The 27,701-nt window shown below is 44.0% G+C and overlaps 1 protein-coding gene across 6 annotated transcripts; it reads left to right on the top strand.

Annotated features, from left to right (window-relative positions):
* Nucleotides 1-740: 740 nt before the first annotated feature.
* On the top strand, nt 741-27,701 carry pigq (phosphatidylinositol glycan anchor biosynthesis, class Q). Of its 6 annotated transcripts, none has more exons than XM_034295665.1 (17): nt 744-854; nt 1,657-1,738; nt 2,121-2,160; nt 2,962-3,062; nt 3,224-3,383; nt 3,731-3,917; nt 5,180-5,433; nt 6,504-6,700; nt 9,229-9,360; nt 11,521-11,641; nt 13,425-13,551; nt 13,713-13,866; nt 17,632-17,743; nt 17,833-17,913; nt 19,207-19,321; nt 20,037-20,098; nt 24,920-27,701. In XM_034295665.1, the coding sequence occupies exons 5-17, from the start codon at nt 3,231-3,233 to the stop codon at nt 25,070-25,072; spliced, it is 1,848 nt and encodes a 615-aa protein (XP_034151556.1). In that variant the 5' UTR covers nt 744-854; nt 1,657-1,738; nt 2,121-2,160; nt 2,962-3,062; nt 3,224-3,230; the 3' UTR covers nt 25,073-27,701. The 6 variants fall into 6 exon arrangements, with proteins under 6 accessions (XP_034151559.1, XP_034151556.1, XP_034151558.1 ...); XM_034295669.1 differs by lacking the exon at nt 744-854 and adding an exon at nt 1,219-1,442 and having other exon boundaries at nt 2,121-2,244; XM_034295664.1 differs by lacking the exon at nt 744-854 and adding an exon at nt 1,220-1,442.

Below are 27,701 nucleotides of genomic sequence, written 5' to 3' on the forward strand. Positions count from 1 at the left end.
TATATTGTAAAGATATAGATAAAGCAAGGAATATCTATACACATTAAAAAATGCAAACTAAAAACCTGCTGTTAAATAGTACCTCATATAGGATGAATAATATTCTAAAATGGAGCACATTGAGAAATGCAAATGGGGTAAACTATTGTTGCAAACATTTGTTCTCCTGAACATTTCCTACTATACATTCACTGTGTCGTATAGAATAGTTTTTATGTAGAGGGCAATATGTATTTCATATACATTGAGTTACATTGTGGCCAATGGTATGGGCAGAGTAAAATACCAGCAACAATTGCAAATACGTAGTGCCCCTTGCTTATTTATCATATAATCACTCTATACAGTCTCCTGAACATTTCTTAAAATACATTCACTGCGGCGAATAGAATATATTTTTCTGGATAGGGCAATATGTACATGTACAGCCTATTATAGTGTTTTGCATTGGGGGCTGTAGCACACCATTCCTCATGATTTGACAGGTTTATCTTATTCTACATACTCTGCTGAACATTCCCTACATTGTTTTTTCTGTGGAACATTCAATAGTTTTTGAGCTATGTGGCAATATTTAATATCTTAAACAATTAAACAATTACGTTTTTATGTAATACATTGGCCTCTTATTTAGAAATGTTCCTAATTATCGTGACCCGGACGTGTTTTTTAATATTGCTCACAAGACGCTGATTTGAAACGTGAATCTCAATAAACTCGCTGTACTGTATCGGCAATAAATACAGAATAGTAGCTAGAGTCAGTGGTTTTCAATTTTATAAGTCTACAATAACTCTGAACAAGTCCACTGCAATTGGACAAGGCTCTGATTGTGCACATGATGGAAGTAAGAGGTATTCAACCTAAATATTAATTATTTCATGGAAATGAAATGAATGACTATAGTTATATTTTTAAATTGAAAGCATTTAATTAATGTTTTTGTAATTTCATTTTTTCTATGAAATAATGCATATTTACCCTAAACCTAATTCCCATCATGTGCAGAATTGACAAGCGTTCCCAACTACATTAGGAATTGTCACCTAAAATAGGTGAAAAAATTAGCACTGCAAATAATTGCAGTATATACCGTAGCCTATCAGCACCTGGTTATTGTATCGGGAGGTCCTTGGCAATTCCTAATCTGACAGTAATGAAATGTAATTTCAGTATACAAAATGTAGGCTACGTCATCAGGAAAAGTTTGCCGTTTTATAGCAGATAAACACCTTAATAGCGCTTTATAGTCCTGTACAAAAAATACAGATTGTCTTTTCACTGAGATGAAACTGCGTTCGACACTTAACGCTTATCTTTACTACGGCACTATGTCATTTTTACTGATAAAAGTATTCTGTTTTAGACCACACCAAAGAACCAGTAGAGACGTTTCAGTAGTGACTACACCTCTGTTATCTCCTCTACAGCTGTCACCTAGAGTAAATGAAGAATACAAAATATTTGTTATTTTACCATATACGGTGGCATGTTTGTTGTTCTTGTTGTTTTGAAAATCTATATTTAATTTGATATTGAGGTCTTATGTGAATGAATTAACGACGCACATGGTTATTGGTTATTGATAAACCTTATTTTGTATTTTTGGTTTTATCTGCTGCTCTAAAGCTTTTTCAACCCGCTCTTTTCTTGCAGTGTCACCAAGAGATTAGCCTTCTACAGTTGTTCTTCATTCAAAGAATGAACTCACATCGCAACACGTGAACATTGAATAAAGGTCAGTATAATGAAATTCCAAGGCGGTCAGTTTTTGTAGTACTTTCTGAAATAGTCGCCCTATTTTGTTAGTTGAAATGAGATTGCAATATTCAGAACGATTAGAACATTTTATTTTTTTCTAATTTGTCAGAAATGTATTCAAGTATCGTTTTAGTGAACTAAATTCAGTAGTGTGATTAATTCAGTTTTAAAGTATTAAACTATATAATTTAAAAATGATTTCGGCATTATTAGACAACCGGACATGACTATCAGATAGGGGGTTTAGTGCATTTTATTCACTCAACTGCTGAATTATCGCCTTAAAACCTCTGGAACTGTTGTTATTGTGATGTTTTTCTAACTGGAGTGTAATTGTCGACGGACTGTCAACAACAAAGATGGCTACCCACAGACGCTTGCTAACATCATAACCGAAGGGTAAATTATGTCGTGTTTTAAAACGCATTGATATCGTTTTAGTAAAACCAGATTGTTTTCGATTTGAAATGAACAACCGCGCAGGTATGACATGTTTTTGTTTGCTAGGAGAGTTAGCGATTGTGCAACCGTTACCTAGCTACATGTAATTTGTGCATTACTAGTACAGAACAGATGAGTATCGGTTTGTGTCTGCATTTTACACCAAGTATAGATAACTACCTGTAGCATAGCTATAAGATTAAACAATTAAATCGATCATATGTTCAAAAGCAATTAACCATGGACAGCTATTGTTAATAACCTTTGGCCTAAAAGATTTAGAATGTATTGTGTACGATACCATGCAATTTAGGTAGAAATTGGTTTCAAATAGTAAGGTATCGCCAAACCAGACAACTAAAAATCAATAGCTAATAGTATCCAGCTGGCTCAGCCTGTAGGCATTGTTGGTATGGAAATGAGTTCCAGGCTCAATATTTTGAAGGACATGAAGAGGGCAACATCGATCCTAACTAACAGAAAGCAACTGTCAATATTTCATTTTAGACGGTGACTTTGACAACAGCAGCCATGAATCAGGATTTTTAAAGCCTAATAATGTCAGCTTTCTGTCTCATATGAACATTTTAAATTTCTGGTATTTAGCAGGCGGTCTTATCTAAAACAATAGATGGAGTGAATATGTTCTCGTACCTTGTACTCCTTGGGAAATGACCCAAGCATCCTACTGTTTGCAAGTGCCATGTTCTACCAGCTGAGCCATATGGAATGCACTGTTTACAATTCTCCTCGCTGCAGAAATCTGAAGACACCAAGCAACCCTGATACCTCAGAGGTTTACACTAAAGAAACATTCCTGGCCCTCCAGCCCCATCCAGTCCTAGGTTAAAGATACACAGGTAAAGACAACTTACCTTATATTAAGATAAATTGGCATTTGCTGCTGTTGCAATTCTCCTAAAATGACTGGTCATTTAATTTATAATTCTTCAGTACTGATGTGTTATAGGATATTTGAATCCTTCTAACCATTGTTCTCTTTAACCTCCTTCCTATACAGCCTCATCATGGTTCTGAAGATCTTCTTTCCTCAGTGCTGTAACAAGGCCGACAGTGGTCTTCTGGTTGGACATTGGCTTCCAGGACAGGATTCTGCTGTGGTGCTAGCTGTCATCCACTACCCCTTCATACCTGGGCAGGTTAAACAGTACATCCACCAGGTAGGGTGTGTGGGGGTGGGTGGGTGGCAGGGCCTGTGTGTTGGTTGGTCATAGAGAGTGCGTGTGTGTGTGGCAGGGCCTGTGTGTGTGCGTGTGTGTGGCAGGGCCTGTGTGTGTGCGTGTGTGTGGCAGGGCCTGTGTGTGTGTGTGTGTGGGGGGGGGGCAGAGCAGGGCCTGTGTGTGTGTGTGTGTGTGTGTGTGGGGCAGGGCCTGTGTGTGTCGATCAGTCAAAGAGTGTGTGTGTGTGTGTGTGTGTGTGTGTGTGTGTGTGTGTGTGTGTGTGTTGGAGGGTCAGTGTGTGTGGGAGGGTCAGAGTATTTTCAGCCAGTCCTCATTCTCTGCTGTAGATACGTGGCCAGAGTGGCGTGGATCTGGCGGTGCTGGGCTCCTGGAGCATGCCCAAGGAGGGACAGGAGGGCATGGAGAGTTTCCTGAGAGAGCTCCGCACCATCTTCCCTCAGGGCCGCTGGCTCCAGCTCAGCAGAGAGATGGGGAAGATAGGCTTCACATGCAATGTCCTCCCCAGAGACCAGAGTACGTGTCCCAAATGGCAACCTATTCTCTATGTAGTGCACTACTTTAGACCAGAGCCCATGGGCAATAGGGTGGCATATGATGTGCACACTACAGTTGCAGCCACACTACAGTTACAGCCAAACTGTTTCCAAAAATGTTGGGATGCTGCTTAAAATCCAAATAAAAATGTATTGCAATGATGTGCAAATAATTTATCCCTGTATTTGAAAATAGTACATCGACATCATATCAAATATTGAAACTTAGAAATGTTATTGTTTTTGGCACACTTGATGCGAGCAACATGTTTCAAAAAAGTTGGGACAGGGGCGTGTTTACCACTGTGTTGCATCACCTCTTCTATTTACAATACTCTGTAAGTGTTTGGGGATCTCATTATCACAGTACATAATATCATTAAAAGATTCAGAGAATCTGGAGAATTCTCTGTACACAAGGGACAAGGCCAAAAACCATGGATGGCCTTGATCTTCAGGCCCTCAGATGGCACTGCATTAATACAGACATGATTCTGTAGTGGACATCACTGCATGGGAACACCCAGGAACACCCCTGAAAGCCATTGTCAGTGAGCACAGTACATCGCTGCATCCACAAATGCAAGTTCTATTAGAACGACTAATTTCAGCAAGACAATGCCAAACCCCATTCTGCATGTATTACAACAGCATGGCTCCGTAGTTATACAGTCGGGGTGCTAAACTGGCCTACCTGCCGTCCAGACCTGTCACCCATTGAAAACATTTGGCGCATTATGAAACCAAAAATACGACAAAGGAGACCCTGAAATGTTGAGCAGTCCTATATGAAGCAAGAATGGGAAAACATTTCACTTTCAAAACTACAGCAACTGGTCTCCTCAGTTCCCAAACACTTACAGAGTGTTGTTAGAAGTAGATGAGATGTAACACAGTATTAAACAAGCCAAGTGGAGCTGTCCAAGAAGAGCGAATGTCTCTTACCGACTGACCGACCGACTGACTGACTGACTGAGTAGCTGACTGACTGACTGAGTTACTGACTATTGATTGTTAAGTAGTGTAGTGGTTAGAGACACAGATTGCTATCTTGTCAACCAGGGTTCAATCCTCATCTGGAGTGCTGCACATATCAACATTTGTTTTTGATCCAGAGCTGGTAAATTAGTGTAGAGGCCTGTTTAGCCTCTGCCATGAAGACACTTCTTTTCACCATAATTCATGCTTAGATATTTCTGTTGTTACCTTCATGTAATTAATTTGTGAAAAATGCTGTTGTAGATGGAAAACTGGTGGAACAGGAAAAAGAGCTGGAGAAGGTGGAGAATGACCTAGAGGGGAAGAGTGGAAAAGACGGAAGAGGTTGGAAAAATGAAGAAGCAGGAGGAGAAGGGAAGACAAAGGAAGAAAAGACAGGAGAAGAGGGGGACAAGGTGATCTTTGTCCACTATGAACAGAGGAAGGTGATGCTGTCTCAGCTACATCCCACAGACCCTCCGGTTCCCCTGACCCAGTCCACCTCAGAACTACGACAGGTGAGGACTCCTTTACATCCTGACTGGCTCAAACCGCCTGGGTTGTTGGGTTTATTTTGGTGTTGGGATGTGTATGTAGTTGTAACAGTGTGGTGGTGTTGGGATGTGTATGTAGTTGTAACAGTGTGGTGGTGTTGGGATGTGTATGTAGTTGTAACAGTGTGGTGGTGTTGGGATGTGTATGTAGTTGTAACAGTGTGGTGGTGTTGGGATGTGTATGTAGTTGTAACAGTGTGGTGGTGTTGGGATGTGTGTTTTACAGTTGGGTCCAGAAATATTTGGACACTGACACAGTTTTCACAATTTTGGCGCTGTACGCCACCACCATGGATTTGAAATGAAACAAGTTTGAAATGAAGTGGCGACTTTCTGCTTTAATTCAAGGGGTTGAACAAAATTATTGTAAACAATTAGGAATTACAACCATTTTCATACCCAGTCCAATTATTTCAGGGGCTCAAATGTAATTGGACAAATTAACACAATCATATATAAAATGTTCATTTCTAATACTTTGTCGAGAATCATTTGCAAGCAATGACTGTTTGATGTCTGGAACACATGGACATCACCAAACCATGGGTTTACTCCTTTGTGATGCTTTGCCAGGCCTTTACTGCATCTGTCTTCATTTGTTGTTTGTTCGTGGGTCTTTCTGCCTTAAGTTTTACAAAATCTGGCTTTTCTGTCCTTGAGGCTTATGAATGGTTTGCACCTTGTGGTGTTTGCTCTGGTGAAGTCTTGTCTTTATGGTAGTGTTTGAAATCAGCCGTTTCGTATACGTGGTTGAAATAATGATTGCTAGAGTAATTCAATTATTTATTGCAGCATTTGATCGTCCATTGTTCATGATGTTACAGACTCCGTCTTCATCCACAGTCTTACAAACTAATCTCAACTCAATCTCAAAGAAACTTCAGTTTGTCCTCTAATTTATGTACATCCCAACCAGAATACACATCCCAGTACTGTAAGCCAATTGGCTAGTTACTGTCACGCTTTGACTGAATGTGATATTATTTTGTTATAGTTGGAGTTGTAACAGTGTGGTGGTGGTGTTGTGATTGCAGGTGTTTGGGACGGTCAGTCAAAGTGAGTCATTGTTCTTCCTGGATAAATATGACGACAGTCCAGTCAAGCTGACTCACTGGCAGTCTGAAGGCCGGGAAGGCAGCATCATAGTAGAACTGATGAAACAGGCCTCCACTCCAGTCTGCCTTCTCACTGCCTGGATACTGGTGCTGTGGACCTCACTGTGTAACAGCAGGTCAGTCTGTTTGGGGAGAGTTCTGGAACCATCTGAAACCCTGTCTTTCTAATGACTATCTAAAATACCATATGTTAAGTATTTATTCTGTATTATATATTTGTGAAGAAATGCTTGAACTTATCATTTATCTTTTATGTTTACACTAGTTTTCATATACACTACCATTCAAAAGTTTGGGGTCACTTAGAAATTTCTTCGAAAGAAAATCTAATTTTTGGTACATTAACGTAACATCAAACTGATCAGAAATACGGTGCAGACATTGTTAATGTTGGAAATGTTCTACATAGACGTACAGAGACCCATCATCAGCAACCATCAGTCCTGTGTTCCAATGGCACATTGTGTTTGCTAATCCAAGTTAATCATTTTAGCACAATTCTCTGAAAACTGTTGTGCTGATTGGAGAAGCAATAGAACTGGATTTTCTTTAGACTAGTTGAGTGTCTGGAACATGAGTAATTGTCAGTTCGATTACAGGCTTAAAATGGCCAGAAACTTTACTTGAAACTCGTCAGTCTATTCTTGTTCTGAGAAAGGCCATCACATGCGAGAAAATGCTAAGAAACTGAAGAACTCATAAAACGATGTGTACTATTCACAGAACACCACAAACAGTCTCTAACCAGAAGAGAAAAAGCTGTGGAAGGCCCCTGTGCACAACTGAGCAAGAGGACAAATACATTAGTCTCTAGTTTAAGAAATGGACTCCTCACAGGTCCTCAACTGGCAGCTTCATTAAATAGCACCCGCAAAACACCAGTCTCAAAGTCAACAGTGAAGAGGCAACTCCGAGAGGCTGTCTTCTAGTGGAGACAATGTGATGGTCTAGGGGTGCTTTGGTGGTGATGAAGTGGGAGATTTGTACAGGATAAAAGGGATCTTGAAGAAGGAAGGCTATCACTCCATTCTGCAACCACATACCATACCCTGTGGACAGCATTTGATTGGAGCCAATCTCCTTCTACAACAGAACAATGATCCAAAGCACAGCTCCAAACTATGCAAGATCTATTTACATTCACCTAAAGGATTATTAGGAACACCTGTTAAATTTCTCATTAATGCAATTATCTAATCAACCAATCACAGGGCAGTTGCTTCAATGCATTTAGGGGTGTGGTCCTGGTCAAGACAATCTCCTGAACTCCAAAATGAATGTCAGAATGGGAAAGAAAGGTGATTTAAGCAATTTTGAGCGTGCCATGGTTGTTGGTGCCAGACGGGCCGGTCTGAGTATTTCACAATCTCCAAAATTGGACAGTTGAAGACTGGAAGAATGTTGCCTGGTCTGATGAGTCTCGCTTTCTGTTGAGACATTCAGATGGTTGAGTCCGAATTTGGCGTAAACAGAATGAGAACATGGATCCATCATGCCTTGTTACCACTGTGCAGGCTGGTGGTGGTGGTGTAATGGTGTGGGGGATGTTTTCTTGGCACACTTTGGGCCCCTTAGTGCCAATTGGGCATCGTTTAAATGCCACAGCCTGAGCATTGTTTCTGACCATGTCCATCCCTTTATGACCACCATGTACCCATCCTCTGATGGCTACTTCCAGCAAGATAATGCACCATGTCACAAAGTTCGAATCATTTCAAATTGGTTTCTTGAACATGACAATGAGTTCACTGTACTGAAATGACCCCACAGTCACCAGATCTCAACCCAATAGAGCATCTTTGGGATGTGGTGGAACGGGAGCTTCGTGTCCTGGATGTGCATCCCACAAATCTCCATCAACTGCAAGATACTATCCTATCAATATGGGCCAACATTTCTAAAGAATGCTTTCAGCACCTTGTTGAATCAATGCCATGTAGAATTAAGGCAGTTCTGAAGGCGAAAGGGGGTCAAACACAGTATTAGTATGGTGTTCCTAATAATCCTTTAGGTGAGTGTATATTCTGTCTATAATGGAGTGGCCAGGACAGTCACCGGATCTCAGCTCTATTGAGCTGTTGTGGGAGGAGACTGACCATATGGTAAGAACTGCCAATCAAGCCAATCCAACTTGTGGAAGGAGCTTCAGGAAAAATGGGGTGAAATCTCTTCAGATTACCTCAACTAATTGACAACTAGAATGCCAAAGGTTTACAAGGCTTCAATTCCTGCAAATAGAGGATTCTTTGATGAAAGCAAAGTTTGAAGGACAATTATTATTTCATATAAATCATTAATCCTAACCTTGTCAGTGACTATATTCCCTATTAATTTTTACTTTATTAACTATTCAAAGTAATTTCATGTATGTTTTTGAACGGCAGTGTATTTTAGCACTGACTCACATTCAACCAGCAGTAACTTTAATGATTAAAATGATGTTGGGTGCTTGTCCCATCCAGCTATCTGAACGTGAATGGATTACCTGGGGGTCATTTGGATTAAAGTGTCTGTTGAACGACTAACATGTGAAAGTGTGTGTCCAGTAAACACCTATGTCATCCTACACACGTCTTACACGTCTTTATTTGCTGTACCTACGTACTCTAATCAGTGTCTGTTCCCTGTCTGTCTCTGTCTCCAGGATATTGAATGTGTTTCCATTGAGGTTTATCTCCAGTAAACTGTGCAGCTGTGTTCAGCTGAGCTACAGAACCGAACACCTTCAGACTGTCAGCTCTCCTACCAGAGCCACCTCACACACAGACTACATGAGGTAGGGACTAACACACACACACCTCACACACAGACTACATGAGGTTGGGACTAACACACACACACACACCTCACACACAGACTACATGAGGTAGGGATTAACACACACACACCTCACACACAGACTACATGAGGTAGGGATTAACACACACACACCTCACACACAGACTACATGAGGTAGGGACTAACACACACACACACAGACTACATGAAGTTGGGACTAACACACACACACACCTCACACACAGACTACATGAGGTTGGGACTAACACACACACACACAGACTACATGAGGTTGGGACTAACACACACACCTCACACACAGACTACATGAGGTTGGGACTAACACACACACCTCACACACAGACTACATGAGGTTGGGACTAACACACACACCTCACACACAGACTACATGAGGTTGGGACTAACACACACACCTCACACACCAGACTACATGAGGGACCCAATCTTCATGACCCTGGTGAGTGAGACACTATAGAGGGACCCAGGCTTCATGACCCTGGTCAGTCAGACACTATACAGGGGCCCAGGCTTCATGACCCTGGTGAGTCAGACACTAGAAGGACCCAGGCTTCATGACCCTGGTCAGTCAGACACTATACAGGGGCCCAGGCTTCAGGACCCTGGTGAGTCAGACACTATATGGACCCAGGCTTCATGACCCTGGTCAGTCAGACACTATACAGGGGCCCAGGCATCATGACCCTGGTGAGTCAGACACTAGAAGGACCCAGGCTTCATGACCTTGGTGAGTCAGACACTAGAGGGACCCAGGCTTCATGACCCTGGTGAGTCAGACACTAGAGGGACCCAGGCTTCATGACCCTGGTCAGTCAGACACTAGAGGGACCCAGGCTTCATGACCCTGGTGAGTCAGACACTAGAGGGACCCAGGCTTCATGACCCTGGTGAGTCAGACACTAGAGGGAATGTGTCATTTGAAACACTTGATTCCTGCCTGGGCCTACATACTACTGATCTAGAACCCTGACCTTTCAAACACACATTAGTCTTCAGTTGACACATCTTCTGACCCTCTCCCACACATCTTCTGACCCTCTCCCACACGTCTTCTGACCCCCTCTCCCACGTCTTCTGACCCTGTCCCACACGTCTTCTGACCCTGTCCCACACGTCTTCTGACCCTGTCCCACACGTCTTCTGACCCTCTCCCACACGTCTTCTGACCCCCTCTCCCACGTCTTCTGACCCTGTCCCACACGTCTTCTGACCCTGTCCCACACGTCTTCTGACCCTGTCCCACACGTCTTCTGACCCTCTCCCACACGTCTTCTGACCCCCTCTCCCACGTCTTCTGACCCTGTCCCACACGTCTTCTGACCCTGTCCCACACGTCTTCTGACCCTCTCCCACGTCTTCTGACCCTCTCCCACACGTCTTCTGACCCTCTCCCACACGTCTTCTGACCCTCTCCCACGTCTTCTGACCCTGTCCCACACGTCTTCTGACCCTGTCCCACACGTCTTCTGACCCTCTCCCACGTCTTCTGACCCTCTCCCACACGTCTTCTGACCCTCTCCCACACGTCTTCTGACCCTGTCCCACACGTCTTCTGACCCTCTCCCACATCTTCTGACCCTCTCCCACACGTCTTCTGACCCTGTCCCACACGTCTTCTGACCCTCTCCCACACGTCTTCTGACCCTCTCCCACACGTCTTCTGACCCTGTCCCACACGTCTTCTGACCCTCTCCCACACGTCTTCTGACCCTGTCCCACACGTCTTCTGACCCTCTCCCACATCTTCTGACCCTCTCCCACACGTCTTCTGACCCTCTCCCACACGTCTTCTGACCCTCTCCCACATCTTCTGACCCTCTCCCACACGTCTTCTGACCCTGTCCCACACGTCTTCTGACCCTCTCCCACATCTTCTGACCCTCTCCCACATCTTCTGACCCTCTCCCACACGTCTTCTGACCCTGTCCCACACGTCTTCTGACCCTCTCCCACATCTTCTGACCCTCTCCCACACGTCTTCTGACCCTCTCCCACACGTCTTCTGACCCTGTCCCACACGTCTTCTGACCCTCCTCTCACTATTTTCTCTCTCCCCCTCTCTCTTCTCTCTCTCTTTTTCCCTCCATCTCCTCATTTCTCCTCGTCTCTCTGTCTATAGGAAAGCCAACATCTTTATGTCCTTCCTGTTGGATGTGACTCTGGGCCTGCTGTTGATTTACTGGCTGTATAGAGAGAACAGAGTGGGGCAGCTGGCCAACGCACTGCTGCCTGCTGCAGATGTAAGTGAACAACATGTTGAATAGACATCATGACACACTGCTAATAGAATGATTCACTACCAGCTGATATTACAATTCACACCACTTTTGTTGCTTGGGAGGAGGTGTCTCAAAGGGGGAATAAAGACACATTTCAATCATCTGGAAGTTTAGAAATTCATTGTTGTAATGGTTGGACTGCCTCTATGCAAACAGCTGTCTCACTCAGAAGAGCAGGGTTGAGTGCTGTGTCATCTGGTTATATTGCCCTCATTCCCCTAAAGTGATTTGATTAACTTTTGATTGTAACATCTCTCTAAAGACAGCTGATGGCGTTATTGCATGGGAATGTAACAGTTATTATTATTATTGTATTTTTTAAATACTTTATAGGTATATTGAATTTTCAAATCATTCCAATATTCTACTTCTTGTCTTTGCACATATGGTTAGGCCCTGGAAATAATTGGACACTGACACAAGTTTTGTTATTTTGGCTGTTTACCAAAATATATTCAAGTCACAGTAAAATAATGATTATGGGCATAAAGTGTCGTCTCTCAGCTTTAATTAGAGGTTATTCGCATCCAAATTGAAGGAAGGTTTTAGGAATTACAGCTCCTTAATATGTAACCCCCTCTTTTTCAAGGGACCAAAAGTAATTGGACAATTGTTCCAAAAGCTGTTTCATGGACAGGTGTGGGCTATTCCTTCATTATTTCTTCACCAATTAAGCAGATAAAAGGTCTGGAGTTGATTCCAGGTGTGGCCTTGGAAGCTGTTGCAGTGAACCCAAAACGTGCGGTCAAAGGGGCTCTCAATGCAAGTGAAACAGGCCGTCCTGAGGCTGGGAAATAATCAATCACAGGAACATTAGGAGTGGCCACTTTGGAACATTCTGAAAACGAACAAGAACTCACTGGTGAGCTCTGCAACACAAAAAGGCCTGGTGTCCACAGAAGGCAATAGTGGTGGATGATCGTATGATCCTTTCCATGGTAAAGAAAAACCCCTTCACAACATCCAGCCAAGTGAAGAACACTCTCCAGGAGGTAGGCATATCATTATCCAAGTCTACCATGAAGAGAAGACTTCACGAGAGCAAAAACTGAGGGTTCACCACAAGGTGCAAACCATTCATAAGCCTCAAGAATAGAAAGGCCACATTAGACTTTGCCAAAAATCACCTAAAAAAGCCAATCCAGTTCTGGAACAGCATTCTTTGGACAGATGAAACTAAGATCAACCTGTACCAATATGATGGGAAGGAACGGCTTGGAACGGCTCATGATCTGCATCATACCACATCATCTGTAAAACACGGTGGAGGCAGTGTGATGGCATGGGCATGCATGGCTTCCAATGGAACTGGGTCACTAATGTTTATTGATGATGTGACAGAAGCAGCCGGACTTCAAACAGTCGTTGTCTGCAAGGATTCTCAACTAAGTATTAAAAATGGAAAATGTATTTATGATTGTGTTTATTTGTCCAATTATATTTGAGCCCCTGAAATAAGGGAACTGTGTGTGAAAATGGTTGCAATTCCTAAACGTTTAATACAATAATTTTGTTCAACCCTTTGAATTAAACCTGAAAGTCTTACAATAAAAATTATAGAAATTGTGTCATCTGATGAATTTAAAGTCCATCTGATACATTTTTAAACTAGGTCTAATAGGCTCTTTGTATTGTGAGTTTTCTTTTTTTCTTTTGAGTAATTTCACATTTTTATTGGAGAACAGTTTCTGGTACTCTTCATCCATTGGCTGGTTGGTGAATGTTGTCCTCTGACGTGTTGTAGCGGGTAGCTAAAGAGCTGGAAGAGTTATTGCAGTGGCTAATGGGAGCTCCAGCTGGCCTTAAGATGAACCGAGCTCTGGACCAGGTGCTGGGACGATTCTTCCTCTACCACATACATCTGTGGATCAGTGAGTCACGCACGCACGCGCACGCACGCGCACGCACAAAAAAAAAAAAACGTCCTCACAAACCACACAAATACACTTAGACTAAGGCATGTACGCACCCAAATACTCAATCACTCACACGTAGGTATGTCCTGTCCCCCATGTCCCTCCCTCTTCTGCAGGCTACATCCACCTGATGTCTCCCTTCATTGAGATGATTCTGTGGTACGTTGGTCTGTCGGCCTGCCTGGGCTTGACCTTTGCCCTCTCCCTGCTCTCTGACATTATCGCCCTGCTTACCTTCCACATCTACTGTTTCTACGTCTATGGAGCAAGGTGAGGGGATTGATTGATTGGGTTTTTGGTTGATGCTGCTTATATTTCCATAGAGCCAGGTGAGATGGTTGATCGGTTAGTTGATTGGTTTATTGATTGTTTAGTTAATTGATTAATTGAATTGAGTGGTTAATACTGATTGTATGTCTGTAGTGAGAGATAATTGATTGGTTGATTCGCTAGTTAATTAGTTGATTTGTTGATATTGCTTTTCTTGTCATTGACACACATCTGTATTAACACATCATCCACTAGTCTCCCTGCTGTATTCATCCCTCTGTGGTCATTCCCTTGTCTCCCTGCTGTATTCATCCCTCTGTGGTCATCCCCTTGTCTCCCTGCTGTATTCATCTCTCTGTGGTCATCCCCTTATCTCCCTGCTGTATTCATCCCTCTGTGGTCATCCCCTTGTCTCCCTGCTGTATTCATCCCTCTGTGGTCATCCCCTTGTCTCCCTGCTGTATTCATCCCTCTGTGGTCATCCTTTGTCTCCCTGCTGTATTCATCCCTCTGTGGTCATCCTTTGTCTCCCTGCTGTATTCATCCCTCTGTGGTCATCCCTCTGGTAGCACACTGAAATCAGTCATTGGATCTCAATTAACTAAATATATAGAAGATCCAAATCTTTGTGTACATTGTGTACTTCGTTGAGAACAAACTTATGTAACAAGGGTCGCTGTAAACCAAAACCAACAACCGATTGAAGGCTGGATTTAAAGGTACACCGAAAATCTAAGCAAACAATTTGAAATCACAGGCTGTTCCAACTTGCGTGAATTTCATCACAGGAACTCATAATGTGACTCAGTAGTGTGTATGACCTCACATGCCTGTATGCACTCCCGATAACGTCTGGGCATGCTCCTGATGAGACGTGAATGGTGTCCTGGGGGATCTCCTCCCAGACCTGGATCAGGGCATCCGTGAGCTCTGGGACAGTCTGTGGCACTACTTGGCAGCATCGGATGCACCGATACAGAACGTCCCAGAGGTTCTCCGTTGGATTCAGGTGTGGGGAACATGAGGGCCAATGGCTCTGTCTGTCATGGCTCTTCATCTCCTGGCTGTTCCTCCATCTGTCTGTCACGACTCTTCGTCTCCTGGCTGTTCCTCCATCTGTCTGTCATGACTCTTCGTCTCCTGGCTGTTCCTCCATTTCTCTGTCTGTCATGGCTCTTCGTCTCCTGGCTGTTCCTCCATCTCTGTCTGTCACGGCTCTTCGTCTCCTGGCTGTTCTTCCATCTCTGTCTGTCATGGCTCTTCGTCTCCTAGCTGTTCCTCCAACTCTGTCTGTCACGGCTCTTCATCTCCTAGCTGTTCCTCCATCTCTCTGTCTGTCACGGCCCTTCGTCTCCTGGCTGTTCCTCCATCTCTGTCTGTCACGGCTCTTCGTCTCCTGGCTGTTCCTCCATCTCTGTCTGTCACGGCTCTTCGTCTCCTGGCTGTTCCTCCATCTCTCTGTCTGTCACGGCTCTTCGTCTCCTGACTGTTCCTCCATCTCTGTCTGTCATGGCTCTTCGTCTCCTGGCTGTTCCTCCATCTCTCTGTCTGTCATGGCTCTTCATCTCCTGGCTGTTCCTCCATCTCTCTGTCTGTCACGGCTCTTCACCATCAGCTGGGCCCATTGTACCCCTACCCTGATGAGGGAGAGGCTGGCCCTGGTTCTGACAACTTCAAACATCTTCTCTTGGGGGTGTTGCTGCGAGGCTTATTCAAGAGAGGGTGTGTTTGAAACAGTGTTGTTTTCTCTGGTGTCAAAGACCAAGCTGTTGAGTTGTTTCATGAAACTGGTTTGGCAAGCTAGTGTGTGTGTTGTCCAACTTGTTGATATAAATGATACAGCTCTTTGCCAAAGTTTTTCTTTCTCAGGGACTATCCCAAATTGCTACCTCGTCTTCATGTATTGCATTAGATTTGACAGGCTAGTCATAAATGCGCTGTGGTCAGAGTTTAGAAGCCTCTGTGTTGTCTAAATGCTATTGTGCAGTGGTTCCCAACTACGGTCCTCAAGTACCCCCAACAGTACACATTCTCATTGTAGCCCCAGCCAATCAGCCACAGCTGATTTGGGAACCACTGGTTTAATGTCTCAAAGTATTTTGCCTGTGAACATTGATGTGATTGAAGTGGTTCCTCATGTGACCCATTCATGTAAAGAGCTTTCAGAATCATTTAGAAATTGACCTATTAATGTAGGAAGACTTCAAATCCCCCTCCAGGTTGTATTGATTAAAGGTGTATGACCTCTCCCCCCTCCAGGTATTACCTGTCCCTGCTTCCCCCTCCAGGTATTACCTGTCCCTGCTTCCCCCTCCAGGTATTACCTGTCCCTGCTTCCCCCTCCAGGTATTACCTGTCCCTGCTTCCCCCTCCAGGTATTACCTGTCCCTGCTTCCCCCTCCAGGTATTACCTGTCCCTGCTTCCCCCTCCAGGTATTACCTGTCCCTGCTTCCCCCTCCAGGTATTACCTGTCCCTGCTTCCCCCTCCAGGTATTACCTGTCCCTGCTTCCCCCTCCAGGTATTACCTGTCCCTGCTTCCCCCTCCAGGTATTACCTGTCCCTGCTTCCCCCTCCAGGTATTACCTGTCCCTGCTTCCCCCTCCAGGTATTACCTGTCCCTGCTTCCCCCTCCAGGTATTACCTGTCCCTGCTTCCCCCTCCAGGTATTACCTGTCCCTGCTTCCACCTCCAGGTATTACCTGTCCCTGCTTCCCCCTCCAGGTATTACCTGTCCCTGCTTCCCCCTCCAGGTATTACCTGTCCCTGCTTCCACCTCCAGGTATTACCTGTCCCTGCTTCCCCCTCCAGGTATTACCTGTCCCCTCCAGGTTGTATTGTTTGAAGGTGTATGACCTCTCCCCCCAACAGGTTGTATTGTTTAAAGGTGTATGACCTCTCCCCCTTCCAGGTTGTATTGTTTAAAGGTGTATGACCTCTCCCCCCTCCAGGTTGTATTGTTTAAAGGTGTATGACCTCTCCCCCCTCCAGGTTGTATTGTTTGAAGGTGTATGACCTCTCCCCCCTCCAGGTTGTATTGTTTAAAGGTGTATGACCTCTCCCCCCTCCAGGTTGTATTGTTTGAAGGTGTATGACCTCTCCCCCCTCCAGGTTGTATTGTTTAAAGGTGTATGACCTCTCCCCCCTCCAGGTTGTATTGTTTAAAGGTGTATGACCTCTCCCCCCTCCAGGTTGTATTGTTTGAAGGTGTATGACCTCTCCCCCCTCCAGGTTGTATTGTTTGAAGGTGTATGACCTCTCCCCCCTCCAGGTTGTATTGTTTGAAGGTGTATGACCTCTCCCCCCTCCAGGTTGTATTGTTTGAAGGTGTATGACCTCTCCCCCCTCCAGGTTGTATTGTTTAAAGGTGTATGACCTCTCCCCCCTCCAGGTTGTATTGTTTGAAGGTGTATGACCTCTCCCCCCTCCAGGTTGTATTGTTTGAAGGTGTATGACCTCTCCCCCCTCCAGGTTGTATTGTTTGAAGGTGTATGACCTCTCCCCCCTCCAGGTTGTATTGTTTGAAGGTGTATGACCTCTCCCCCCTCCAGGTTGTATTGTTTGAAGGTGTATGGTATGACCTCTCCCCCCTCCAGGTTGTATTGTTTGAAGGTGTATGACCTCTCCCCCCTCCAGGTTGTATTGTTTGAAGGTGTATGACCTCTCCCCCCTCCAGGTTGTATTGTTTGAAGGTGTATGGTATGACCTCTCCCCCCTCCAGGTTGTATTGTTTGAAGGTGTATGGTATGACCTCTCCCCCCTCCAGGTTGTATTGTTTGAAGGTGTATGGTCTGACCTCTCTGTGGAGGTTGTTTAGAGGGAGGAAGTGGAATGTCCTCAGACAGAGAGTAGACTCCTGTTCCTACGACATGGACCAGGTAACTCTCTTTCTCTAACTCTCTTACTCACACACACACACACACACACACACACACTTTCACACTCACATTCACTGTGTGTTTTACAGTTGTTCATTGGAACGTTACTCTTCACCATCCTTCTGTTCCTGCTGCCGACTACAGCCCTCTACTACCTGGTCTTTACCCTGGTGAGACCCCACACACACACACAGCCCTCTACTACCTGGTCTTTACCCTGGTGAGACCCCACACACACACACACAGCCCTCTACTACCTGGTCTTTACCCTGGTGAGACCCCACACACACACACAGCCCTCTACTACCTGGTCTTTACCCTGGTGAGACCCCACACACACACACAGCCCTCTACTACCTGGTCTTTACCCTGGTGAGACCCCACACACACACACACAGCCCTCTACTACCTGGTCTTTACCCTGGTGAGACCCCACACACACACACAGCCCTCTACTACCTGGTCTTTACCCTGGTGAGACCCCACACACACACACAGCCCTCTACTACCTGGTCTTTACCCTGGTGAGACCCCACACACACACACAGCCCTCTACTACCTGGTCTTTACCCTGGTGAGACCCCACACACACACACAGCCCTCTACTACCTGGTCTTTACCCTGGTGAGACCCCACACACACACACAGCCCTCTACTACCTGGTCTTTACCCTGGTGAGACCCCACACACACACACAGCCCTCTACTACCTGGTCTTTACCCTGGTGAGACCCCACACACACACACAGCCCTCTACTACCTGGTCTTTACCCTGGTGAGACCCCACACACACACACAGCCCTCTACTACCTGGTCTTTACCCTGGTGAGACCCCACACACACACACAGCCCTCTACTACCTGGTCTTTACCCTGGTGAGACCCCACACACACACACAGCCCTCTACTACCTGGTCTTTACCCTGGTGAGACCCCACACACACACACAGCCCTCTACTACCTGGTCTTTACCCTGGTGAGACCCCACACACACACACAGCCCTCTACTACCTGGTCTTTACCCTGGTGAGACCCCACACACACACACAGCCCTCTACTACCTGGTCTTTACCCTGGTGAGACCCCACACACACACACAGCCCTCTACTACCTGGTCTTTACCCTGGTGAGACCCCACACACACACACAGCCCTCTACTACCTGGTCTTTACCCTGGTGAGCCCCCCCCTCCCCCATTTTCACTTAGGGGTGTACTCACTTTTGTTGCCAGCGGTTTAGACATTAATGGCTGTGTGTTGAGTTATTTTGAGGGGACAGCAAAGTCACACTGTTATACAAGCTGTACACTCTTTACATTGTAGCAAAGTGTCATTTCTTCGTTGTTGTGACATGAAATGATATAATGAAATATCTGCAAAAATGTGAGGTGAGATACTGTAGCTCCCATTATGGCGTCTGAGCACAGCGCCACTGATGACACTGCTTATCCTTCCTGTCTGTCTAGCTTCGCATGGTGGTCGTAATGGTCCAGGGAGTTCTTCAACTGACTGTCGACTTCATCAATTCCTTCCCGTTGTTCGCCTTGGGTCTCCGAGTCTTCAGATCATACACCCTGGCAGGTGAGGTAGTGGGGGGTCAAGGGGGTCTCTGAGTCTTCAGATCATACACCCTGGCAGGTGAGGTAGTGGGGGGTCAAGGGGGTCTCTGAGTCTTCAGATCATACACCCTGGCAGGTGAGGTAGTGGGGGGTCAAGGGGGTCTCTGAGTCTTCAGATCATACACCCTGGCAGGTGAGGTAGTGGGGGGTCAAGGGGGTCTCTGAGTCTTTGGCCAACTGAAGCTATTATCCACCTGGATGTCACACATCAGATAGGATTGCATGCATGGGAATAGAGTTAATAGCACAGGTCCCCATTCAAGTCAGTGAATAATCAATGTATTCAATAGATTTTATAAAGCCCTTTTTACACCAGCAGTTGTCACATAGTGCTTTTATAAAACACCCAGCCTGAAACTCCAAAGATGAAACAATAGCAAGAGTTGATGCACAGTGCCTAGGAATAACTCCCTAGTAGGGTCGGAACCTAGGAAGAAACCTAGAGAGCCAGAATCTGAGGGCTGACCAGTCCTTTTGTGGCAGTGCCACCTGAAGATATTGCGACATTACCTTTTGGTCCACATCAGTGTTTTGCCTGTTCAGACCAGCAGGTCAATAAAACTAATTTATCCTGTTTATTATATTTCTATACCTAAAAGAAGGAAAGAAGGGTTGGTTTCTAGTTTAATTGATCTTGGGCTGTTTTACATAAACCTGTGTGTGTGTGTTCTTTACAGAGGGAGTGAAGTTTAGTGTTCTCTGTGAGGAACCAGGGACGCCTCTCCACCTGATGATGGATGTAAGACATGTTTCTCTGTTTATACATCTATTTGTCAATACCACTTTTGCAGATTACTTTAATTGGATGTATTAATTGTGTTTTGATGAAGGCGAGCTGTATCCTTTACCCCAGTCCCCAGGGTTAACCAGTCAGTCTCTTTTCTATCAAATGTTGTAACTGGATTTATTTGGTAGGCAGATGGTGTTTTATGAAAGGTAATCCCTTTTGACATGTGAAAACAACATAATCTTACTTAACTCCACATGCTAATTTATTCACCTGTATTGAGCTGACTTGAGCGTTTCAGGCAGAACTGGATACCCAGCAGGCAGCCTGCCAAGTTCCAAAATTAATCTCATCAATCTTTCACCCAGAACACATTTGAAGGTCACTTTCAGCATTTTCTACATTTCAAACGTAATACTGTTTAGAGAACAGAAGCCTCTTAGACCAGGCGTGATAAGATATGGAGGAATGACCTATTACTAAGTGAACAGCAGAAACAAGATAAACATACTCTAGTCATTATCACCTTAATATCCCAGGCAGATAGAAAACATTTCTCTCTCATTCACAGCTTTTGACATCATAATTGGCAACTCCAAATAATAACCTGAAAAAGTCTCCACCAGCTGGTCCCACAGGCCTTTTCTTCAGTCTAATATAGCCTCATATGTCTGCTACTCTGGAAATAATATTGTGCAGTCAAGCATAAGATAATGACACAAATGACATTCATATAAAAGTTGAAAGAGCTATAATAATAGTCACCCTTATACTGTATGCTAACAGCCTGGAGAAGTGTGACCCTGATCCTCAGTGTGCTTAGCAGAGCCACTCTCCAGTCAGAGACAGTCTGTCTGTTATTATACACTTTGAGAGTTAAAACTACTGCATTAGCTTCATGCAACACACAGGGGTTCGTAGAATTAAAACTAGTTTCATGTCAACTTAAACAGCACTGACCAGCGCCTAGCCATTTCTGCAGCTTGCAGAAAAACACTCATCCTCATGTTCCTAAAGCCTGCAATCTGGTTCTGCTAAATATCCCTTTTATTGAGGACTGGAATAATTCAGTAGCCTGTTTTCATTTGTTTGAGCTAGGTTAGAGGGTAAGCAACTCCCGTCCAGGAGTGCTGAAACGTTTGGTTGTCATTGTTTCCGACTTAGGGACCACTTTAGACCTGGGAACCAGGTGAGGACCGTTAACTAGCAGAAGTGTTTTGACCCTCCATGACAGCTGGTTGTGTTTGTCCTTCAGACAACTTCAGTTTCTCCCACTTGTTGACTGAAGTTGCCTCTACCCCGGAGACCTTGGTTGTCTGAAGGACAAACACAACCAGCTGTTTCTTCCACTTATTGAGATTATGCAGGTTATTAATTATAAAGGTTATGGATTCTGCATGTTGTGGGTTGTACAGGTGGGGGAGGTTGTAGAAATTAGCTCTGTATTGATTGATTATACCACTGTATAGGATAGTGAAAAATCACTAGCTAAGTAATGTGTTAATAGTGAAGTACAAAAAAGGATTTTTAGAAATGTTGGCCAACTGAAAAGTATGAACATGAAAAGTTTGAGCATGTACAGCACTCAATACTTAGTTGGGGCTCCTTGAATTACTGCAGCAATGCGGTGTGGCATGGAGTCGATCAATCTGTGGCAGTGCTCAGACTGACCTCAGAAAACACAGTGGACCAACACCAGCAGATGACATGGCACCCCAAACCATCACTGACTGTGGAAACTTTACACTGGACTTCAAGCAACATGGATTATGTGCCTCTCCTCTCTTCCTCCAGACTCTGGGACCTTGATTTCCAAAGGAAATGCAAAATTTACTTTAATCAGAGAACATAACTTTGGACCACTCAGCAGCAGTCCAGTCCTTTTTGTCTTTAGCCCAGGCGAGACGCTTCTGGCGCTGTGTCTTGTTCAAGAGTGGCTTGACACAAGGAATGCGACAGCTGAAACCCATGTCTTACATACGTCTGTGCATGGTGGTTCTTGAAGCACTGACTCCAGCTGCCGTCCACTCTTTGTGAATCTCCCCCACATTTTTGAATGGGTTTTGTTTCACAATCCTCTCCAGGGTGCAGTTATCCCTATTGCTTGTACACTTTTTTTCTACCACATCTTTTCCTTCCCTTCGCCTGTGAACAGCCAGCCTCTTTAGCTATGACCTTTTGTGTATTGCCCTCCTTGTGCAAGGTGTCAATGGTCGTCTTTTGGAGAGCTGTCAAGTCAGCAGTCTTCCCCATGATTGTGTTGCCTACAGAACTTGAACCTTTTTCACAATATTCAAATTTTCTGAGATACTGAATTTGGGTTTTTCATTAGTTGTCAGTTTTAATCATCAAAATTAAAAGAAATAAACACTTGAAATATATCAGTCTATGTGGAATGAATGTATACATTATACAAGTTTCACTTTTTGAATGGAATTACTGAAATAAATCTACTTTTTTATGATATTCTAATTTTATGACCAGCACCTGTACAGTGGGGAGAACAAGTATTTGATACACTGCCGTTTTTGCAGGTTATCCCACTTACAAAGCATGTAGAAGTCTGTAATTTTTATCATAGGTACACTTCAACTGTGAGAGATGGACTCTAAAACAATTGATTTTTAATTAATTAATTTGCATTTTATTGCATGACATAATTATTTGATACATCAGAAAAGCAGAACTTAATATTTGGTACAGAAACCTTTGTTTGCAATTACAGAGATCATACGTTTCCTGTAGTTCTTGACCAGGTTTGCACACACTGCAGCAGGGATTTTGGCCCACTCCTCCATACAGACCTTCTCCAGATCCTTCAGGTTTCGGGGCTGTCACTGGGCAATACGGACTTTCAGCTCCCTCCAAAGATTTTCTATTGGGTTCAGGTCTGGAGACTGGCTAGGCCACTCCAGGACCTTGAGATGCTTCTTACGGAGCCACTCCTTAGTTGCCCTGGCTGTGTGTTTCAGGTCGTTGTCATGCTGGAAGACCCAGCCACGACCCATCTTCAATGCTCTCACTGAGGGAAGGAGGTTGTTTGCCAAGATCTCGCAATAAATGGCTCCATCCATCCTCCCCTCAATACGGTGCAGTCGTCCTGTCCCCTTTGCAGAAAAGCATCCCCAAAGAATGATGTTTCCACCTGCATGCTTCACGTTTGGGATGGTGTTCTTGGGGTTGTACTCCTTCTTCTTCCTCCAAACACGGCGAGTGGAGTTTAGACCAAAAAGCTCTATTTTTGTCTCATCAGACCACATGACCTTCTCCCATTCCTCCTCTGGATCATCCAGATAGTCATTGGCAAACTTCAGACGAGCCTGTACATGCACTGGCTTTAAACAGGGGGACCTTGCGTGCGCTTCAGGATTTTAATCCATGACGGCGTAGTGTGTTACTAATGGTTTTCTTTGAGACTGTGGTCCCAGCTCTCTTCAGGTCATTGACCAGGTCCTGCCGTGTAGTTCTGGGCTGATCCCTCACCTTCCTCATGATCATTGATGCCCCACGAAGTGAGATCTTGCATGGATCCCCAGACCGAGGGAGACTGACCTTCATCTTGAACTTCTTCCATTTTCTAATAATTGCACCAACAGTTGTTGCCTTCTCACCATGCTGCTTGCCTATTGTCCTGTAGCCCATCCCAGCCTTGTGCAGGTCTACAATTTTATCCCTGATGTCCTTACCCAGCTCTCTGGTCTTGGCCATTGTGGAGAGGTTGGAGTCTGTTTGATTGAGTGTGTGGACAGGTGTCTTTTATACAGGTAACGAGTTCAAACAGGTGCAGTTAATACAGGTAATGAGTGGAGAACAGGAGGTCTTCTTAAAGAAAAACTAACAGGTCTGTGAGAGCCGGAATTCTTAATGGTTGGTAGGTGATCAAATACTTATGTCATGCAATAAAATGCAAATTATTTATTTAAAAATCGTCTTGTGATTTTCCAGATTTTTCTGGATACAGAGCTAAACTAATCAAAGGAACAAGCTGATAGGCTGATTGAGACATGATAGACATGTTTTGCCCTAAGGTCAGCTGTTTTGTAAGATGTGGTCACACCTTCTTGCCTGAACAAAAGTAATTTTTTCATAACTTTTCACTGGTTACCTGGTTGAAATGTTTTTGCTATGTTGCTATGTTCCACATATGTGGACACTGGGTCTCAGGAGGTGATAGAGTTCTGAAAAATTTCTATCACACGGCTTTTACAGGTGGCGGGTTTTACGGGCTATGGGTTATACGGGTTATGGGTTATACGGGTTATGGGTTATACGGGTTATGGGTTATACGGGCTATGGGTTATACGGGTTATGGGTTATGCGGGTTATGGGTTATGGGTTATACGGGTTATGGGTTATACGGGCTATGGGTTATGCGGGTTATGGGTTATGCGGGTTATGGGTTATACGGGCTATGGGTTATACGGGCTATGGGTTATACGGGCTATGGGTTATACGGGCTATGGGTTATACGGGTTATGGGTTATACGGGCCATGGATTATGTATGTTGTGCATTATACAGGTTATGGATTATGTACGTTGTGGATTAAACAGGTGGCGGTTTATAAAGGTGGCGGGTTATATAGGTTATGGATTTTACGTATTATGAATTGTCCAGGTTTTGGATTATATTAGTGGCGAGTTATACAGCTAGCGGATTATATAGGTAATTTTTTCTGTTCTGATTTGCTTCACTTAGATTTCTCATTTTCACAACCATACTTGTTTTCCTTTTCGACAAACAGACTTGTAGTCATTGTTAGTTTCTCTCGCGTGTGGTTCTACCCTGTCACTCTTTATTGTATTTATCTGGCTCCTGTCTTCCCCACCCCCAGATTAACCCTCTGAAGTTCAGCAGTGTGGTTCAGACCTACAGGACCGCCACCTACAGCTGCTATCCAAAAGACTCTTGGCTGGCCCTCTGCAAGAAACTCTTCCTGGGGGAACTAATCTACCCCTGGAGACACAAGACCACTAAGATAGACTGAGAGGTGGAGAGGAGGATGGGTGGAGGGGAGGGGTTATATGGGGGAGACAAATGTGTTCACATGTTGGGAGGGCAGAAACAGAGCAGGTGTGTTAAACAACTGATAGACTGTCTGGAATCCTAACTAGGATAGTAATACACCTGATAGACTGTCTGGAATCCTAACTAGGATAGTAATACACCTGATAGACTGTCTGGAATCCTAACTAGGATAGTAATACACCTGATAGACTGTCTGGAATCCTAACCAGGATAGTAATACACCTGATAGACTGTCTGGAATCCTAACTAGGATAGTAATACACCTGAGACTGTCTGTAATCCTAACTAGGATAGTAATACACCTGATAGACTGTCTGTAATCCTAACTAGGATAGTAATACACCTGATAGACTGTCTATAATCCTAACTAGGATAGTAATACACCTGATAGACTGTCTGGAATCCTAACCAGGATAGTAATACACCTGATAGACTGTCTGGAATCCTAACTAGGATAGTAATACACCTGATAGACTGTCTGGAATCCTAACTAGGATAGTAATACACCTGATAGACTGTCTGTAATTCTAACTAGGATAGTAATACACCTGATAGACTGTCTGGAATCCTAACTAGGATAGCAAAACAAGGAACATGTAACCCTCTGGGGACATCTCCCTGGTCGCCATGAAGGAAAATGTTTGGGCTTTGGGGTTAGGTTTAGGATAAACTTTACTATTGGGGTTAGAATGTAGGGCTTTGATTAAGCGTTAAGATTTTGTAGTTGATGTTAGGTCAAAGGTTAGGAGTGACAGGGCCCTGGCGTGACTGGGGCATTGGGATTTAGAATGAACCAGTGTGGAGATGGTGTTACCTTTAAATAAGTGATCTGCCTAAATGTTGCCCATCTATTGGATTGAATAAATGTGTAGAAGTAGAATGATTGAATCATTGTCTGCTATAAAAACACCTGTTCGGTTCATTCAGTTTCTACATATTTGCATCCCGGCATTAAAAACGTCTGTAACAGAATAGCCAACACTGGTGTGGGGACCTTTTACATATTTTACATTGCCTTGGTGGCTTGCTAGCTTCTAGGTTACGTGTCCTCCAGTAAGTTTTAGGTCTCTGCATAAAATTCTCTGGTTAAATATAGGTCGATAAGTGGACCAACCAGTGCCTGGTGAGTACTTCTTTAAGCAGCCCATACAACGTCAACAAACTTCAGCCAATGGGACAGTTAGGGGCGTGTCTCCCAGTGGGACAGTTAGGGGCGTGTCTCCCAGTGGGACAGTTAGGGCCGTGTCTCCCGTGCTGAAGGCTACTTCAAAGAACCATGTAGTTAACCCAATTTATTATTTAGGTATTTAAAATAAATAACTGCACTGATAACTCCCTACTTATATTTATATCTAGATTCATTGTACAGTATATTATAACAATACAATTTTAATATTGTCACATGATGCTAGAATAATGATTTTTTTTAATGATTTTCTGCTATGTAGAGAGATGTATCATTAGAGCATTTGTGAATTAATACATTTTTATTGAAAACATTTACTTATTACCTTAGTTTTCAGATTTTTTTATTTGTTACATCTTATTAATGTGTCAGTTTCCCCAACAAACACAACTTGCTAAAATACTGAGGCTGTATACATACATTACTGATCAAGGATCAGTTTTGCATTTGAGAATACATAATATTTCATGGATATGGATGGAGCTGATGCAAGATAGATGAGACTACTGGTGTTTTATTCTGGCTTATTTTCTTATGTAATGGTTTTCTTAATACAATATTAATAATTGGTAATACCCTTGACAGATTGATGTGCTGTAAGGAATAAGAAAGAGCAATTGGTTTTAAATCGTGGCAGGGGTTTTAAATCTGGACAATCATTTGTAATGTTTTAGATGTTTGATTGAACTGTTTTTGTTCATTACTCTGGTTTTTGATTGATTGCACAGCATACCTCTGTACTCTGTTTCATTACTCTGGTTGTTGATTGATTGCACAGCATACCTCTGTACCCTGTTTCATGACTCTGGTTGTTGATTCCACAGCATACCTCTGTACCCTGTTTCATGACTCTGGTTGTTGATTCCACAGCATACCCCTGTACCCTGTTTCATGACTCTGGTTGTTGATTCCACAGCATACCTCTGTACCCTGTTTCATGACTCTGGTTGTTGATTCCACAGCATACCTCTGTACCCTGTTTCATGACTCTGGTTGTTGATTCCACAGCATACCTCTGTACCCTGTTTCATGACTCTGGTTGTTGATTCCACAGCATACCTCTGTACCCTGTTTCATGACTCTGGTTGTTGATTCCACAGCATACCTCTGTACCCTGTTTCATGACTCTGGTTGTTGATTGCACAGCATACCTCTGTACCCTGTTTCATGACTCTGGTTGTTGATTCCACAGCATACCTCTGTACCCTGTTTCATGACTCTGGTTGTTGATTCCACAGCATACCCCTGTACCCTGTTTCATGACTCTGGTTGTTGATTGCACAGCATACCTCTGTACTCTGTTTCCTACATAGTGCTCTAGATTTGAGCATGAAATAGGTAATAATGGTGCCTCTTGGAACATATTCCCTGTGTCCCTTTAATAAAATGAGTAAAGTCATAA

This window comes from Esox lucius, chromosome 11, assembly GCF_011004845.1.
Source record: "Esox lucius isolate fEsoLuc1 chromosome 11, fEsoLuc1.pri, whole genome shotgun sequence".
Classification (NCBI taxonomy): domain Eukaryota; kingdom Metazoa; phylum Chordata; class Actinopteri; order Esociformes; family Esocidae; genus Esox; species Esox lucius.

Coding starts and splice junctions, on each gene's coding strand:
- pigq (XM_034295668.1), top strand. CDS start 3,231: ATGGTTCTGAAGATCTTCTTTCCTCAGTGCTGTAACAAGGCCGACAGT. Junction 6,701..9,228: donor ACCTCACTGTGTAACAGCAG/GTCAGTCTGTTT, acceptor CTCTGTCTCCAG/GATATTGAATGTGTTTCCAT. Junction 19,322..20,036: donor CAGATCATACACCCTGGCAG/GTGAGGTAGTGG, acceptor TGTTCTTTACAG/AGGGAGTGAAGTTTAGTGTT.